The sequence below is a fragment of the Coregonus clupeaformis genome, chromosome 19 (assembly GCF_020615455.1).
Source record: "Coregonus clupeaformis isolate EN_2021a chromosome 19, ASM2061545v1, whole genome shotgun sequence".
Classification (NCBI taxonomy): Eukaryota; Metazoa; Chordata; class Actinopteri; order Salmoniformes; family Salmonidae; genus Coregonus; species Coregonus clupeaformis.
Genome location: NC_059210.1, coordinates 45,773,928 through 45,793,467, shown reverse-complemented (window position 1 = coordinate 45,793,467; position 19,540 = coordinate 45,773,928). Strand labels below are relative to the sequence as shown.

General features: G+C 42.6%; 1 protein-coding gene across 1 annotated transcript in view; it reads right to left on the bottom strand.

The window, feature by feature from the left end:
* Nucleotides 1–18,657, bottom strand: part of LOC121531184 (SH3 and multiple ankyrin repeat domains protein 3-like) — an 82,052-nt gene extending 63,395 nt beyond the window's left edge. Inside the window, exon 1 of the mRNA XM_041836451.2 lies at nt 18,281–18,657. Coding sequence (XP_041692385.1) covers nt 18,281–18,565 — 285 coding nt within the window. The 5' untranslated portion in view covers nt 18,566–18,657. The remainder of the gene's footprint in view (nt 1–18,280) is intronic.
* Between the last annotated feature and the right edge of the window lie 883 nt (nt 18,658–19,540).

Below are 19,540 nucleotides of genomic sequence, written 5' to 3'. Positions count from 1 at the left end.
TGGGGTGAAAAGAGACATGGCTACAGGTCATAGTCTTCAAGCCTATCATTGAAGAATAAGTTTAAGGGAGAAGGGGGACCTCTTCCATGATATGGTGTAACATTTGGGAGATCTGAGAAGATTTGGTTGCAAGATCAGTTAGGCCAGTAGGGGCAGTGATGGGTCAGATTTTAGTTTCAGCTTTGATAACACTGTGTGATGTTTGTACTGACTTTTGATAAAGTTATGAGATTGAGATAGGTTGGAGAAGTGGTGCCTGGAGACAACACTCAGATGCCGGTGTTGACTGTTCCTGATCTGGATAAAGATTGACAAGTGGAACTGATGGATAAATATCCTTTTTGATTATTTGATCATTTTATTTTTATTGTTTCAAGGAAAACATTTTTTTTAGTATGATTTTAGTATGATTTATGAATCAAGGGGGGGATAGGTTAATGTGATTCATGCATCATTTATGTATCATTTTTTAAATTCTTAGGTGAAATGGAGGTTTAATTTGAAAGTGGTTGTTTTGCAAAGGATACTGTTTGGTCGTTTATTTTCTTGTCATTCCAGAAGCATTTGGGAGAACATGTGGAGATTGGAATACTCAAACAAAGACAATATGAAGGGAGAATATGACTGGAGGAGATGAAACAAGGAGGGTGTGGCTGATTCCATCATCAACGATGCAGTGGAAGTCGAGATTGGAGGAGGAGAATACGGAGGAGATGAAGTGTAGTGGACTACATTCCAGTGTCTGCAATGAAATATAGACATATTTGATGTGTAATACATAATTGTGTCATATTCTTAGGTATTGATTTTAGTAGAATGATGTTTGATGTTATTGAATGCAGATGAGGATCTTAGATGCTTTTGTTTATTTCGATGGGGTTTAGGGACAGAAGGTCTAGGAAGGGAGAGATTCATTGTACGATTCGATGGGTTGACCAGCCGTACAATGGATATTTCTGGATAGGATTTTGTTTAAAGGGGAAACATGTGTATTTAATGGCATCATAGTTTCAAATGTCTTAACATGATTTATGAGTTTATCTGGAGTACTGCGGTGGTTGCCTGGGGCAGAGGGACCGTGAGAGAATTTTACTGTCTTGATTGATTGATGGATGGATGGATTTGGAACAAAGGTTGCCGGACAGGTTTTTCGCTCTCACACTCCATAAAGATTTATTCATAATTCATAGTAATGTGTTCACACCTCATAAACAGTTTGTTCATGATTCATAGTAATGTGTTCACACTTCATAAACAGTTTGTTCATAATTCATAGTAATGTGTTCACACTTCATAAACAGTTATTCATATGTCATAGAAAGGTATTTTACATTCTAGAGGAGAATGTTTTTTGGGTTTAAGGTTAAAGATACTCAATAAGATAAGTTGTTACTAGTCATAATCCTATTCTGTTTGGTTTCGAGACGTTTAGTTTGTCTCGAAAGGGGGGGAATATAGTATCTGAAGATTATGCCTTTGTTAAATGTTTTTCATGAAGAAATGGAATGTTGTTTATGGTAGTATCAAGAGGGAATGTTTTAGGTGTAATACCACATACCACAGATAGGAGGTGGGTTGTAGACAGGGGAGACTGGTGATTGGCCAGAAGAGGGGCATCAGGGTTTATAAATAGGGGTTAAACGATGAGACGTTAGAACGGCCATAGCAATCTTGAGGAGCCGTTCTCCGGACAACGCGTGTCTGTATCTATGCTGTAAACTCGTGATTTTAATAAAAGCCTCTAACACGATGCAGCATAGCGGACTCTTTGTTGATGGCAATAATTGCCACCATTCATCATATACGACACAGTCTATGGACAAGGAGACTGCCATCTATGAGTTGGTTACCCTCTGCCATCAACCATTAATATAAAAAATAATCCTGTGCAGAGCCTTGGTGTAGTGGTAACACTCCCTCTGCAGAGCCTTGGTGTAGTGGTAACACTCCCCGGAATGTGTTGCATACAACTTTCTACCAGAGAACAGGGATCAATCCCTGCTTCCAACCTTCCCACTGTTTCTAGTGTTTCCCTATCTCATTTCATTACTGTCTGAATGAAGTGTCAAACCACCTAAAAAATATGTAACAAAAAAATTATAGCATACTTTAAACTTCATCCCCCCAAATTCTCAAAGTAACAATGTCCTCGAATTTTGAGTGTTAGTTAATGTTCAAAGCATCCTGAATACACCTGACCTGTGGTTTTTATTGTTTTATTTTCCACCGTGTTCATAGGCCTAAGCGAATGTCAAAATATGTAGAATTGCAGGAAATTAGCTTTAAAACAGTACAATTTTCCCAGTCCCCCTTCTAGGGATTGTGCCAGGGGGCAATGAAATACACATAGCAAAATCTCACTCCAAGCTTTCTTCAAAGGTTGGCAGCCCTGTGTTCTGATCTGTAGCATATGACTCATTGCTTTTCAATAAAAAAAATTATGAAGGCTTACTGGTTGTATGAATTTAGGATCTATATTCCCACAACTGTCCCAGAGTCTGTTTGGAATAGGCTATTTCCTTCTCGACAAACTTTCCTACTATAGTAGATTGACATAGGCTAGTGATTTTGCTGTTCATTACTCATCTTATTGGCAGAGGAAAAGTAAATGTGGACAGTTATTCTAACATGTTCAAAGTGCACATTAGAATTCACATCATTGCATCCTCGACTTGCATGTTCTGTTAATATAAATTACCATATTCTAAATGTGATTTCTGTCATTCTAAGCACAGTGGGTGGACACCCTAATTAGGTTACGCACTCAATGCATATGGGTCCGGTAAATCTTTCAAATGTCAGGTAAATTAAAATGTTGTCGGTCAAATGTCCGGCGCCGAATTTCCTAACAGAAACCCTAACACACACACACACACACACACACACACACACACGCACACGCACACGCACACGCACACGCACTTACACACACACACACACACACACATACACACACACACCTTACCTTTCCTCCAAGCCACTTTAACACAAATTAAAAACAACTAATGGTATCAAACGGACAGTATACATCACGCTTCAGCATTTTCCACAGGGCTGTGTGTGTGTGTGTGTGTGTGTGTGTGTGTGTGTGTGTGTGTGTGTGTGTGTGTGTGTGTGTGTGCGTGCCGTGCGTGTGTTTAAATAAGATAGTAAGGTGGCCTGATCGTGAGCCTGATAAAACTAGATAACCTCAAGCGTGCCACTCTAAATGGAATTAAGGTTGTATATACAGTATATTCACCAACAAGGGACATGTTTTTCATAGCCAGCACTTCCCCTCATAAAATAATGCTCTGTTGTTATTTCTGCAATGTTACAATCTCATCTCTCAGCCTCAGGATAGTCATTTAAAGAGTGATGAAGGACGGAGAAGGGGAGAAGGAGAGGGAGAGATAGAGAGGAGGAGGGAGAGAGATAAAGCACTAGAGATGTGTATCGGAGGGTCCAAGCAGAAAGCTAATGGGGCATCCTCTTGAAAGACATAACATCTCATCTGCAGAGCACCCTGGACCTGTATCCTTAAAGACCTGACACACAAACAAACACACACACACACACACACACTCACACACACACACAAACAAACACACACACAAACCGCACCAAAGAGAGGTGAAGAAAGAGAGACAGAGAAGAGGGGAGAGAGAGGGATAGATAGAGACTGGGAGGAGAGAGAAATAGGGAGAGAGAGAGGGAGGGAAAGTTAGAGAGGGAAGGAGTGATTTCGAGGGAGGGAGAAGAGAGATGGAGAGAGATAGAAAGGGAGGGATGGAGAGATAGAGAGACAACACACAAACATAATTGTGAATAGTCAGGTTAATATGTGACTCGTTTCAGGAAACTAGGCATATGTCGCACGTCACTACTTTTATCAAAATGTGTTTTTTTGGCAGAAATGCCTTCTGGAACATGTAAACTTTCATGTGCCTTAATAACTTGTATGCCATCTGTAAATATGAATACAATTGTTAAATTAGGAGCTTAGTTGGTTTAGCCATAGAAAAAGTCAGGAACCTTCCCGCTAGCCATGATTGGCTGAGAAAATGGATGGGCTGGACATGCCGAGAGATGAGTTTGGATTGGTCTGCCATGTATCATGCTTCTGTCTATAACATGAGCTGCTCAGTATGTGTAGATAATCCTTTCTACCATGGCTTTTTTGGAAGATATCATGAAGAACTGTAAAAGTGTTGCTTCTGATCAGTCTTCTGATGACAGTGATGGGGAAGAAACAGCGATCAACAGTGTTGTTTTCACAGAAGAAGTTGACAGAGTTTTGAAATCAGTGGAATGCCCGGTGGAAGCAGAGTATGATAGCTAAGGAGATGGAGAAAATGCTGGCGTTTGATTGCAAATATGCGGAGGGAGTCGAAAAGAGAACACAAAAAACTGTCTTCGGATTACATCTTCAAACAAAGGGCAACCATAGTATCCGTGACAGAGAGGGAGAAGTGTTCATCCATGTATAGGGGTAAGAGTCTAGCTAGCTACATTTTCAGATATTATACATTTTAAATTGTCAGAAAGTCGTTTTCATTGCAAGTTAAAGTGTACTGTTAGCTAGCTAGCTAACGTTAGCTGGCTGGCTCGCTAGCTAACGTTACGTGTATGATTTGTGTAGTAAAATTATTAGTATCTCAGAAAGCCATTTGCATTGCTAGTTATAGCCTAATGTTAGCTAGCTAGCTAACATTGGACCTAGTTGGTTAGCTTTAGCTACCTGCAGATTAATGCATGGTGGCTAGCTATGACAATCAGTTTGTATTGCTAGTAAAATGGGTTGGGATTATTGCCTCGTTCAAAACAACTGGGTTCTGGGAACTCGTAAATCTCTGACTTCCGACTTCATTGTTTTCAAGACAACTGGGAACTCTGAAAAAAACGACCTCCAACTGTCATTTTATTTGATATAGTGTGTTTACACCAGAGAAGTTAATGTGAAGAACAACATGACCTGCACCAAAGTCAGATTAGGATATAGGCCAAGGACTAGATAGTGTATTTTTGTTACAACTTAAACTACTTTTAGTCTTAATCTTTCATTGTTTCCTACACTACCTTACTCACTCTGTTTAGCACATGGCCTCACATGTGAATCCTTAAAGAGATGGGTGGGGCTACGGCTTAAGAGGGTGTGAACGATGTTGAATGGGTGTAGACAAAGAAGAGCTCTCCAGTAGGTGTACCAAAACATTCAAGGGACATTTTCTCAAAGGTTTATCAACTAACTTTCAAAGCAGAATTACTTTCCCATTATTCCTCAACTACAGTGTATGAAATGCAATTTTCTAGCTCTAGTCTCTACTTTTATCCAATGTAAAAAACACAATTTCAAATTTTACTACATAAGACAAAATCGAGTTGGGTCGGTCACATATAATAATTTGTTTAAAACGTTGACATGCTTTGCAAGATGAACGATTCCCCTAATAATCGTGTTTACATGGATTAATCAGTTTAATATTGAATTGTTAGTGTGCATGTAAACGTACTCAATAACTTCCCCTGAATTCTCAAGTAGGACCTTATCTCTGAAACCTCCAGGACTAGGCAGACAGGACACACAGGACTACCTGTGTATTCTTACACCCTTTCCCTACATACACAAATGCAGGCACGCACGCACACACAACATGTGTGTATTATTGACTTCCCTTGGATGAAGGAACTTTATATGTAGTTAAATGTCAATCATCCAACTTCTCAATAGAGGCCTTGTGAATGTTGTTTTAAATGTGTATTAAATGGTTTATCAATGGTTGGAGGCTGTAATGTTGATTTATCACCTGAGCTTTACTACCAAAAGGACTGGATTTGTAAGCTCTCAACTGATTTAAAGGCAAACATGACTTATATACTGATTTAAATGCAAAGGATTGGAATCTGACAGATGGCTCTATTTTAACAAACCTGACACAATGGTAAATCTAAACGCTGGCGGTAGCGCTATAGGTCCGAGGTTGTGTCAGAAATATGTTTGCTATTTTCACAGCTGTTTTTATTAGCGCAATAGCTGATGAATAAACAAGTAGGTTTGACGAGGGCTTGGCCACTCACTGGCCAATCAAGGCATTCCATGGCTTAATACTTCATGCGTTTGTCTCAAGCTCTGTAGATTATTGATGGTCTTTGCGTTGTCATCAACTCCAATTCGTCTGGGGTCACGGAATATTCTGTCCTATTCCATTGTGGATTGATACTACATTTTATTAAATAACATAGGCTACCTGGTAGCCTGGCAGGTAGGAGCATTGGGCCAGTAACCGAAAGGTTGCTGTTGTTCTGCCCCTGAGCTACTATTCCCCGGGCGCTGATGAGTGGATGTCGATTAAGGCAGCCCCCCGCACCTCTCTGATTCAGTTGAATGCATTCAGTTGTACAACTGACTAGGTATCCCCCTTTCCCAAGTAATAGCAACAGTAAAAACAATTTTTTAAATAACTGTTTGGAGTGTTGACAGTCAACATTGTAGTAATTGGTTTCAATGAGTATAGGCCTTTATGCATCGCACTTCTCCTAAAATAAAAAATACTAGGCTCCCGTAAATTGTATTGTATGTGTGAGGCACGTTCTCAATATGCAAAATATAGCCTAGGCCTACTGTTGATACTGCATTATAGGACTGAATCATTTAAATAATTCTGGAGGAGCGCTTCTTTGGTAACCAGATGAGAGGCGCTCTTTGGAAATGGAAATGGATACAAGCCGAATGGATTATGCACTGCAGGTAGGCCTATGTGAATTGTGAATAATGCAAAAGCATGTTGGTAAAAGCCTCACTAGTATACCATTTAGAAACCTTTCATGGCTAGGCTACTTGGCTTCTATCAAATTAAAAAACTGTTATTTTTAGTTTCTAAATACGAGGTTTAGGGGCACAAAAAGCACATCTCTATTGTTCCATGTGCACATGGGCACTGTGCGTCACGGCTGGATAGGCGACACTGTAAAAAGAAAAGGTTCCTGTAAGATATTTTCTTCAAATTGAAACTGTGGGGGAACCTCTATAAGTTCTTTGAAGAACTGCCCCCCCTCATTATTATTAATCAGCATAACAATAACAACAATAACACAATATTTTAGTTGTCAGTGTTTATTATGATTTTAGTGGCAAAGCAGAATTCAAAAATCTAAATATGAGGTAAACTCCCAGCAGAGCCCCAAGTCCAATGGGCATATCCTCTGGCGTGTTGATGTTAATGTGTTGATATCCTTCGTATCCATAGCCAGAATGATTTTGCAGTGCATGGTGATCAAACAGGTTTCCAGTTATATTCATCAGCGGTGTAGGGAGGGTGAAGTCTGTGAATACAAAAATAATAATTATACAGATGATTAACAAAACGTGCACACAACAGTATTCATACCTTGGTTTTTGTGGTAAATATTAATGAAAAAACTGTTCACTTTTGACAACGGTTTTCATACACATTGTCACGGAATCAGCCGAGGCTGCTCCTCCTCCTTGCTCGGGCAGGCTTTGGCGTTTGTCGTCCCCGGAGTACTAGCTGCCACCGATCTATGTTTCTGTGTTTGACTTGTTTTGTCTTGATTGTGTACACCTGTTTCCTATTATGTTGTATTGTATTCCCTATTTAACCCTCTGTTGTTCATTGTGTGTTGTGTGTGATTGTTCTCGTCATTTTCGGCAGTTGCTAGTATGCGGGTAATCCCCTCCCTTGTTTGGAGGTTGTTTTGTACTCTGGTTACTTTGTTAGTAAAGTATCGTTTCCAGTAGCTCGGTGTCCTGCGTTTGACTTCGCCTACCGCATTCACGTCGCACTTAGACACACATACCTTGTCCATAATGTAGAGACCTCTGGGATCTTCATTGAAGAGGTCAGGGAGGAGGAAGATGGCTTCTGTGACTGAGTCCAATAAGATTTTAGTGAAACCATTAATACAAATTGTGATCTGCATAACATTATGCGATAAACCAATACCAATTTTACATACCTTTGTACCTTTGTGTGCCTCCTCGTCAGTATACCTGCAGACACAGAAACACACAAATAAGTGGGCAGTTCAGTCATCTGCGCCCAATGCAGCTATAGCATAACATATGCTTACCTCTTTGTTGATTGACATCCATTGAATTGTGTCCATTTTCTGTTTTAGAAATAATTTTTAAAGGTAGAAAGTTTCAAACAACACAGCCATTTGCACAAATATGAAAAGATAGATGGTATCATCATAAAACAATATACATTTAGATCATACAAGGGATAAACCTTACCTTAAATTGAGGAGATCGTAAAAATGTTCAGTTAAGTGCCTGCACCTGCTGTTTTCTCAAATTCAATTCAAATTTTTTCTGTTGGGCAGTTAGGTTTCTGCAATAACCCCAAATAACTAAGGAGGTTCCTCGACAGATCCTCTCAAGCTCTGTCAGGTTGGATGGAGAGCGTCGCTGCACAGCTATTTTCGAACATCTCTGGAGAGACCTGAAAATAGCTGTGCCGCGACACTCCCCATAAATTCATCAGAGTTAACTGCACCTCAGATTGCAGCCCAAATAAATGCTTCACAGAGTTCAAGTAACAGACACATCTCAATATCAACTGTTCAGAGGAGACTGCGTGAATCAGACCTTCATGGTCGAATTGTTGCAAAGAAACCACTACTAAAGGACACCAATAAGAAGAAGAGACTTGCTTGGGACAAGAAACACATGCAATGGACATTAGACCGGTGAGAATCTGTCCTTTGGTCTGATGAGTCTAAATTTGAGATTTTTGGTCTTTGTGAGACGCAGAGTAGGTGAACGGATGATCTCCGCATGTGTGGTTCCCACTGTGAAGCATGGAGGAGGAGGTGTGATAGTGTGGGGGTGCTTTGCTGGTGACACTGTCTGTGATTTATTTAGAAATCAAGGTACACTTAACCAGCATGGCTACCACAGCATTCTGCAGTGATACGCCATCCCATCTGGTTTGCGCTTAGTGGGACTATCATTTGTTTTTCAACAGGACAATGACCCAAAACACACATCCAGGCTGTGTAAGGGCTTTTTGACCAAGGAGAGTGATGGAGTGCTGCATCAGATGACCTGGCCTCCACAATCACCCGACCTCAACCCAATTGAGATGGTTTGGGATGAGTTGAACAGCAGAGTGAAAGAAAAGCAGCCAACAAGTGCTCAGCATTTGTGGGAACTCCTTCAAGACAGTTGGAAAAGCATTCCTCATGAATCTGGTTGAGAGAATGCCAAGAGTGTGCAAAGCTGTCATCAAGGCAACGGGTGGCTACTTTGAAGAATCTAAAATCTAAAATATATTTTGATTTGTTTAACACTTTTTTGGTTTTGATGTCTTCACTATTATTCAACAATGTAGAAAATAGTCAAAATAAAGAAAAACCCTTGAATGAGTAGGTGTGTCCAAACTTTTGACTGGCACTGTACATAAATGAGACATGCTCATAACTGAAATATGCCGAAGGGAGACAAAGGAAGCCCACATTCTACTGCACACTCCTTCAACTCCCTCTAGCTCCATTAATATCTTAGTCTATGCCATTGCCACAGGGGAGTTGGCAGGATGGAAGGCCGACAACATCCCATGGTCTCCAGAATCTAGGAAAACACACACAAAACACACACACACACACAAACAAACACCAGTAGAAATCTACAGGAGTCATGGAGCCAATAATCCCCATAGTCAAGTGAATAAGGAGGAACAGCCAGTGCAGGAGACTACTGAAATATTGAACAGGAAACTGACAAACTGAATATACTGTATCTCTCCTCTCTTTTCCTCATTCTTGGCACAAACATGTTGAAAATGTTGCCAAAGTCATACAATTTCACCAAATAATTAAACACTCACGCACTTAAAAATCGATTTGTTCCCTCTTTCCCTGTCCCCCTCTCACTACCTCTCTCTCCCTTTCTCCCAATACCTCTCTTTCTCTTTTTTAACCCTCCCTCTCTGTTTATCTCAACTCTCTCACTATATCTCATGCACACTTATACACAACCATGGACAGCCCAACTTACACTCACATGTGGTCCTCTGTAGCTCAATTGGTAGAGCATGGCGCTTGTAACGCCAGGGTAGGGGGTTCGATCCCCGGGACCACCCATACATAAAAATGTATGCACACATGACTGTAAGTCGCTTTGGATAAAAGTGTCTGCTAAATGGCATATTATTATTATTATCATCACCGGTCCCCCCAACCCAAAACCACCCCACACTCACTCACATTACTGGTCCCCCCAACCCAAAACCACCCCACACTCACTCACATTACTGGTCCCCCCACCCCAAAACCACCCCACACTCACTCACATTACTGGTCCCCCCACCCCAAAACCACCCCACACTCACTCACATTACTGGTCCCCCCACCCCAAAACCACCCCACACTCACTCACATTACTGGTCCCCCCACCCCAAAACCAACCCACACTCACTCACATTACTGGTCCCCCCACCTCACACTCACTCACATTACTGGTCCCCCCACCCCACACTCACTCACATTACTGGTCCCCCCACCCCAAAACCACCCCACACTCACTCACATTACTGGTCCCCCCACCCCAAAACCACCCCACACTCACTCACATTACTGGTCCCCCCACCCCCACAACCACCCACACTCACTCACATTACTGGTCCCCCCCACCCCAAAACCACCCCACACTCACTCACTCACATTACTGGTCCCCCCACCCCAAAACCACCCCACACTCACTCACATTACTGGTCCCCCCACCCCAAAACCACCCACACTCACTCACATTACTGGTCCCCCCACCCCACACTCACTCACATTACTGGTTCCCCCACCCCAAACCACCCCACACTCACTTACATCACTGGTCCCCCCACCCCAAACCACCCCATACTCACTTACATCACTGGTCCCCCCACCCCAAACCACCCCACACTCACTCACATTACTGGTCCCTCCACGCCAAACCACCCCACACTCACATCACTGGTCACCCCACCCCAAACCACCCCACACTCACTCACCTCAGTGACCCAAAGAGTTCAACCATGTGGCACAAAGTCACAGAGAGCCCGGAGCAAATACAGCTTCTAATATCCGCTGAACACACACACATGCACACACAAGCTCACACACACACACACACACACACACACACACACACACACACACACACACACACACACACAGAGGGAGAGAGACAAAGGGATTTACAAGCAGTAATTAAACAATACTGATTGCAAGTTTGGAAGATAGCACGTGGGGTGTCACCTCGTTAGTCAGTATGTGTTACACCTGTGCTGGCTTGTCCATCTCGCTAGTGTGAAGGTGTTTCACTTTTTGGTTTGCTTCCTGTCTTTCAGTTTGGTGTGGGTTTTAATTTTGTTTGCCTCTTCTTGCGCAAATTTAGTGGGCCCCTTCAGGTGGGGTGTCTTTTTGGTCCCAGTTGTTGTTGCTAATCAACTTTCAGTGGACACACCCATGAGTGTCTTTCAGAACCCCTCTTAAAACCCCACCTGGTTTGTTTTGGTTGTTGTTAATGACTCTGTTAGTTCTGCCGTCTGTTTGAGCGAAGGGGGATGTAACAAGAGTCAAACACAGAAACACACGCTGTCAGATTTGAAGGACCCCCCCGCACTCTCACACAGACACACACACACCCCTCCCCTTCAAACAGCCATTAAACTGCCTCTCCAATCACTGACAGGTGAGACAGCAAACGCCAAACAGACCGACTGTTAATGTCAGTCAACAGGGATTCAAACACACACACGTGCTTGCACACACACACTGTGTTTTGGAGGAAGTCTCAGTTACCAGTCTGACTCTGTCTCCTGCTCTCTCGACTCCAATAAGAAGCAGATACAGTAGGAGGGTAGCGTGTTACAGCAGTAAGATGAGGTGACTAGCCAATAGAGGGAAGAATAATATCACATCAGACAGAAGAGCATCTGCAGCCTCAGGGGGTGACCAACAACACGCAGAGAAATGGGGAGAGAATTCTGTAACAAGCGGCCACATATTGTGGAACTTGGTGTGAGGGGAGCGAGTTAGAGGGGAAGAAGGGCACAATTCTACTGCAGATATATAATAGCAGCATGCGCTGCACATAGTGTTTACTGGTGTAGTGCAGATCATTGACAGAGCAGAGGGTGTAAATTGCTTTGAGCTCTCTAGTCCCGTCGGTAATGCAGAGAGTTTCATTATTGACTGAGAGAAGATGCAAATCATTTCAGGTCAAACACATAACATTCCTTAAAGCTGTGGTTGCAGTTTCGGTGGAGATCATTTCAGTGACACTCTAAACTCATTAGTGTAGCCAATGTGAGAGCGCCAGAATTAGCCATTGTAGTGACGACACCTTCCATGAGATCTTCCCTGAGTGGTGGGGGGTGGGGGGTAGATTAGCGTTAATATTGGAGATAAATTGTAGGTTCTATCAATGTTTGAATAATTTCTAATCCCCCTTTTTTTTTTTTTTCTCTATACTTTTTCCTCCTGCCCTACCACCCCTACCCTAATTGGAGTAAACTAATGGACAACAATACTTTTACTGCTACTTACAGCTATTTCGCCATTGGAGGCTCCTCAGAGTAGGAAGGGGAGGACCACCCTCCTCAGTGAATTTCATAGAAATAGTGAAACTATACTAAATATATTCACGTCACCAAATAATTGATTAAAACACACTGTTTTGCAATTAAGGTCTACAGTAGACTCAGCAGCACTCTGTAGGGTAGCACCATGGTGTAGACCGAGGACAGTTAGCTTCTGTCCTCCTCTGTGTACATTGACTTCAGTACAAAACCTAGGAGGCTAATGATTTTCACCCCATTCCATAGATATACACAGTAATTTTGACAACTTCCGGAGGACGTCCTCCAATCTATCAGAGCTCTTGCAGCATGAACTGACGTTGTTCACCCAATCAAAAGATCAGAGAATGAATCTAGTACTGAACGCATAACCTACAGCTAGCTAGCACTGCATAACATTTGGTGAGCAGTTGACTCAAAAGAGAGAGAGAGAGAGAGAGAGAGAGAGAGAGAGAGAGAGAGAGAGAGAGAGAGAGAGAGAGAGAGAGAGAGAGAGAGAGAGAGAGAGAGAGAGCTATATTTTATTTTAAATGCAGCTAGCTAATTTAGCCTACTCAAACATCCAGCTGAAACAGAGAGGGATGCCATGTTAGCTAGCTGGCTATGGCTATCCAACTCTGGACCTCAAGTCAAAGTAAGCTTTTGGTTGTATTAATTTATTGTCACCGGGACCCGCCGGTGTAACTGTTAACTGCTTTTTTGACTGTACACTATACTGCATGATTGTAGCAGGTTTACTAACACGTTGACTATGACATGACAACGATGTAGGCTGTGTGTAGTGGCTAGAGGTCATGATATGAAGGTTTGGCTTGGAAAGGTTTTTTCACCTGGTCATAGACCGCTGATGTGTTGTGCATTGAAGTCCACAGGCGAAGGGAAAAGGTGAGAGGAGGAGAGCGCGTATATAGTTGTGAGAAGGAATTATATATACAACGAGCAAAGTGATCATGCTGTTTTTATGTGGCTGCTATGAAAGTGAACTGTGTTTGCGTGTGATCATGGGTGTGTTCATTCCGGCAATTTTGTTGAAAAAAAAATCTTCAACGGAAGCAAATGGAATGAAATGGGGATAAACATACCTGAATTTGTCCAATAAAAAAATCACATTTGCAACTGTTTGACTAATGATTACACCCTAGATCAGCTAGATGCAGGCAAGAGTGTGCAAGAAGGTATTGAATGTGTCAATGTCTGTCACCTTGATTACTCAAAATTCTCTTGACCTGTGCACTTACGCTGTACATTTTCATTCATAGGCTAGGTTGTAGCAACCTCATGATGGGCACAGGGAAAATTTGATTATCATGTAGTAGCCTAAACCTATGGATGTTACATTGAGCTGGGTGAATGGAATGTGAATGACAGTCATCCAATATGCTGTGATAGAAATAAGGCCATGCTCATGAAAAAAATAATAATCCTGCCTTATCTTAAAACAGCACCGACTGTCACTGTATTTCGCTCACATCTACGGTACCTTTAGTTCAATAATCATACATACCGTATATTACTAATTTCCTCTTTCTACAAGTGCTGTATTTTCACCCACAGCAGCCAATCCAACATTCATTCTTTTAACTCCAACCCTTCGATGTCCACAGATTAACCCATCTTTCCCAGTATAATGCCATTGTGCTATTTCCTTTTGCAATACATGCCTCTATTTTACTATGATGTCTTTTTTTAACTAGAGTTAAAACAGAGGGAGATAGATTAATGATGGTTAATTAAAGCAGTCAGTTTAGTGCTATTGTAGTTTATCTACATTAATCATCACCAGTCATACAGTGTTATTATCAGAGAGAAGGGGAGAGAGAGAGAGAGAGAGAGAGAGAGAGAGAGAGAGAGAGAGAGAGAGAGAGAGAGAGAGAGAGAGAGAGAGAGAGAGAGAGAGAGAGAGCGCACAGGCAAGGATGCAGGAGGGCGAGAGTGTATAAGTTGCTGTTGATGTATACTGTAAGTAGTTCCAATTGGGAAGTTGCCCATCTTGACTCATGTCTTACTAATAGTGGTTTGGTGGAGTTTGATATCTTAAAGCTGGAATCTGTAGCGGTGAAACTGCCGTTGCAATATTACAACAACAATGACATTACTTCAAACAATGAACATCATTGCACGCACGATAGAACAGCAGAGTATGTAATATGCTTTTTTTTTTATGATGCAGGATGCTGCTCTTCCCCGTTTCAAAAACAAAACAAACAAAAATAACAAATGTGCCTGGGGCAACCAGTGGCGCTGTTCCAACTTATGCAGATCTCAGTTTAAGTAAATTAAATGTATGATAAAAAACGTGTCATCTGTCAGGTCAGTCCTTGAAGCAAAGCCAGACAGTCTATAGGATGGATGATAGTATTATAACTAGACGCCACTTAGGAGACTGACAAAGATATTGGAAAGCAGGTGTACATGGTGGTTGTTACGTTGATTCTCTACACTCAAGATAAAAACATACATTCATAGAGATACCAACTGGTCCTGAAGACCCACAGGGTGTGCAGGCTTTTGATCCAGCCTACCTCTAACATTTAATTCAACTGTTTGATACCCACATTTCAACCCAATGGAACAAATACTTGCTCATTATAAATGACGTCACACAATTGCTCACATTGCCTATCTCCAACTGTGAAACAGTCCTAAGAATCTGCCTCTTTCTCTTCACCCCTCACACACATGCAGGGGGTGTGTAATCTTAATGCACTGTACCATAATTAGTGTGTTGGCTACCTAATTTTGTATGTGTGTGTGTTAGTACGAACGTGTGCTCGTGCTCGTGTGTGTGTGCGTGGTCCATCTATCTGCTTGGTTCTTTGTGTGTAATTGTTGGTGTATTACTTAGGCTACTGTATACGTTTTGTTTTTCGTCTTTACTCTGTGGAACCACATTAAGAGCAGTCCATTGGCATACTGCGCATATGTGTAGTAAGGCTTTGTTCACAGCCAGAGAATCTCAGGGGCCGCTGGGAATTCTCAGTATTCTTCTCTTCTCCTTTCTTTTCTATCTCTTTCTTTTCCCATCTTCATTTTCCCCCCCAGTCCAGCTGACCACACAGCATGCAGTATCTGAGCTTCAATAGGCCAAATCATTTCAGCTAGGCAGGCAACAGCTAGGAAATCACTAAAGCACTGATGCCAATGCTACAGTTTACACTTGGTGCAAAATATCCCCAGGATCTAAACAGATAATATTGCAATGAATTTGTGAGTGGATGCAAATGGGAATCGAACCCACAACTTTGCATATCTTAGTCCAACACCTACAGCAAGATAATATGCCAACAGGATAAAATATATTAACAAGATGGCTGGAGTTACATTTTAGTCATTTAGCAGACGCTCTTATCCAGAGCGACTTACAGTTAGTGAGTGCATACATTTTCATACTGGCCCCCCGTGGGAATCGAACCCACAACCCTGGCGTTGCAAACGCCATGCTCTACCAACTGAGCTACACGGGGCCAGTATACCAAGTGTTTTACATTATATGATCAACAAATTCAGAGGAAACTAATGGCCCAAATGACAAGACTTAATACCACAACCATAACAATGATCACATAGTCAAACAGTCTCTCATGTGTCTTCTAGAACAGATTGACAAGCAGTAGAAACAAAACCAGGACAGTAGCAACACCACAGTACTGTAGTGCAATGTTGTATTGTACCACGGTAATGAAAAGTTAATGCCTTGTTGTTATATAAACAGAACATGGGCTGTGTATCACTTTAGCATCCTCACCCTCTTTCTCAGTGGATTCTGCTACAGAGCTATCTGTCATTGACCAGATGTATCACATTCACATTACTCTATTATTCATTCTTAGAAAAACATCTGAGTCAATTCCTTCCTCAGTCAATTCATATCACACACTTTAATAACTCATATTATTCATCTAAGATAATCTGCAGGTGCTTTGATGTAAATAACATGACTCAATTCCTTCACAATGACTACGGATTCAATTCTGCTTTTTCTTAATTTTTATTTCTTTGTTTGAAAGCAGACCTCATAGTGAATGGGTGAGCGCGTGGGAGGGACAAGTAGGGAACAACATTTCCATAATTGTACTTCCACTACTAGGCTTTGTTCCCTTTGGTGAACTACAGATTCAGCTTGACCCTCTGGTCAGACATTTCCTAAACCTCCTAACGGTTTAGATGGTGCAATAAAGCATGAGGATTATGGTAACAGCCACTCTGGCCTCAAGCTCATACAACAGTATACTGTAGTTGTAATACCATTGGGCTTACAGCACTGTACGCAGTGTATACTGTAGTTATATAGAGTTCCAGGCCACCCCCCTCCATTAAGAATGTTATTACACATGACATGCCACAACATGCCATAGGAGTACCATTTCATGTAAAACAATCAAACCTGGCTGGGAAGCCTTTTACATGGCTCCCTTTATAGACTTTTCACAAAAACAGAAATCGTATTTTCCTACCATTCCAGTGCAGTTTGATTTGAATAGCACTTGTGTGGGTTAAGGCTAATAGATTCCATTAACCATAAATCAACTTAGTACAACCTTCTCCAACCTCTACGGCCCCAAACAGCCCTGCAGTGGAGTGAGAGATGACGATGAGGGAATTCCCTGTCCTAAATGTCCTCTTTCCATCTCCATCTCTATCTCCATAACTCTCTCTCTCATTAGTAACTGTCAGTCTGTCACTCAGGCCCTGTGCTCTGAGTCCATCTGGCTGGTGAAAGGAGAGAGAGGAAGAGAAGAGGGGGGCTGAAACACACACAGCCTTATTAGCATCTGGACATCTGCTCTGTCCCCTGCCACCTTCTGCCAACATCTGCCACACACACACGCACGCACGCACACACACACAGGCACACACAGGCACACACGTACACTGATACATGCACACTCACACACATTTAAGATCACATACAGACACACACAGTAGCTCAGAGAAGGAGACCATGCATAGTGAGGTATGAGAAATGCTTGAAGGGATCTGAGCAGGGGTTCTGCAGTCATTTAGCCAGACAATAACCAACAGCAGGTAGCAGGCAGGCAACAGGCAGGTAGAGAGCCAGATCACAGGGGAACAGGGCCTAGGATACCAGTCAAAGCCTGAAATGGTCAACCTTCATCCCAGGAGACATCCCCATCCCCAAGCCCCAGGGGAAACACCTCCACAGCACTCATGCATGCACATACACAGATGACGCGCACACACGACACACACAGAATATATAAGCTTGACAGTTCAGACAAAAATCTCTTCTCTCCGCTCTCTAAATTAACAATGCCACACACAGGTCTTCTCTCAACCTTTACTTGTTTCCTTATACCTCTCCCTCCCTCTCTCTCTCCCTCCCTTTTCCCTCCATCGCTTTACCCCTCCCTCCCCCAGTTGTCAATTGCCCAGTTGTCAAAGTCAGCTGCAGCTGAGCTAATGAAGAGGTAGAGATTTATTAGCAAGAGAAAATGAGAGATAGAATAGAGAGAGGGAGAGAAAGAGAGGAAGCAAACAATCTGAAGACCAAATAGAATCGGCGAGAACGAAAGAGGGAAAGACTGATAAAAACATTAAGAAAAAAGGCTGCATAGAGAGTATAGGGAAAAGAGAGAGATAGGAGGATAGAGAGAGATCCGACAGAATGGTATAGAGAGAGAGGCACCAGTAGCTCTCTCCCTCAGTAACAGTAACAGTCCAACCCAGTCCAACAGTATGAGAGTGAGGCAGTAACTCACCGTCTGTGCCAGGTCCGGTATTCCGATGCGGATCACCAGCGTGTTGCCCTGTGGCTGCTCCATTCCTCCTCCTGCACTGGAGCTCTGCTCCCGAGCGGGACGGAAAGAGAAAACACTGACAGAAACGGGAATGCCGCTGTCCTCTTCCCGTGAGCTGCCGCTGTCAGAGCTGGCCCCCTGGCTGCCGTTGGTGTGTGTGAAGGGGTGTGAGTGTATGTGTGTTTGCTGGTCCTGCTGTGGAGAGCTGGGTGGCTCATGTTTACCGGCTGCAGGACGCAGAGGCATGCTCCGTGTGAGGGGCTCGCTCTGCGCTCGCTCACTCCACACACACTGCTCTCACTCGTTGGCTCGCGTTCTCGCTAAACACACACACCACTCACACCGCACATCACTCGCCTGGGAGAGAAAGAGAGAGGGAGAGAGGAAGGGGGAACGGGGAGGAGAAGGGGGGGGCAACAGAGGATCAGAGGAAGAAGGGGAGGGGAGCGAGGAAATCATTAAAAATATATATTTATATACAGTAAGTTACAAAGGGATGTGTGACTAAAACTGAGAGGAGATGAAGACATAACTGCAGAACGGAACAGATAATCACTTCATGGTGTGTGATTTAGTAGGAGATCTCCAACAGGCATACATACTTTGATATAAATTAATTAGAGAAGAAGCAGACTTCTGAAATGTAGATTAAAAGCAAAACAAACAATACTTATTTTTGAGGACAAAGGTGCATTTCTGAAAAGATCCTTCAGTCACCTTTAGGCCCAACAAGAGAGCGAGAGAGAGAGCGAGAGCGAGAGCGAGAGCGAGAGAGAGAGAGAGAGAGAGAGAGCGAGAGAAAGAGAGAGAGAGGAGTTTCTGTTGTGATGAATACTGAATTACAGTTGAAAGTGAAGCGTCAAAGCAGTGATAAGCATTTCCAATGTCAACACAGGATTCATTCTCTAACCTCTTCTCATTTCACGGTCAAACTAAAACCATCTGTCAAACCCATAAACACAGGTTTTCAATGCCAGCAGCCAATGGAATGTCCCATAAAAGATAGAATCACATAAAAGAAAGACAATCACAAGAGTTTCCCCATGTCCATCACATCGGAGTGAAGGGAGGGAGTGGGGGGAACCAAAACCAAAATGGAACTGAGTTACTGACATGATGTTAGTCACAGGGGCACTGAGGGTCAGATCGATGGCGTTACCCTGTAGGCATTAACCTTCATGCCTCCCTCTGCTCTGCCTCTCTCTCTCTGTTGGAGCACTC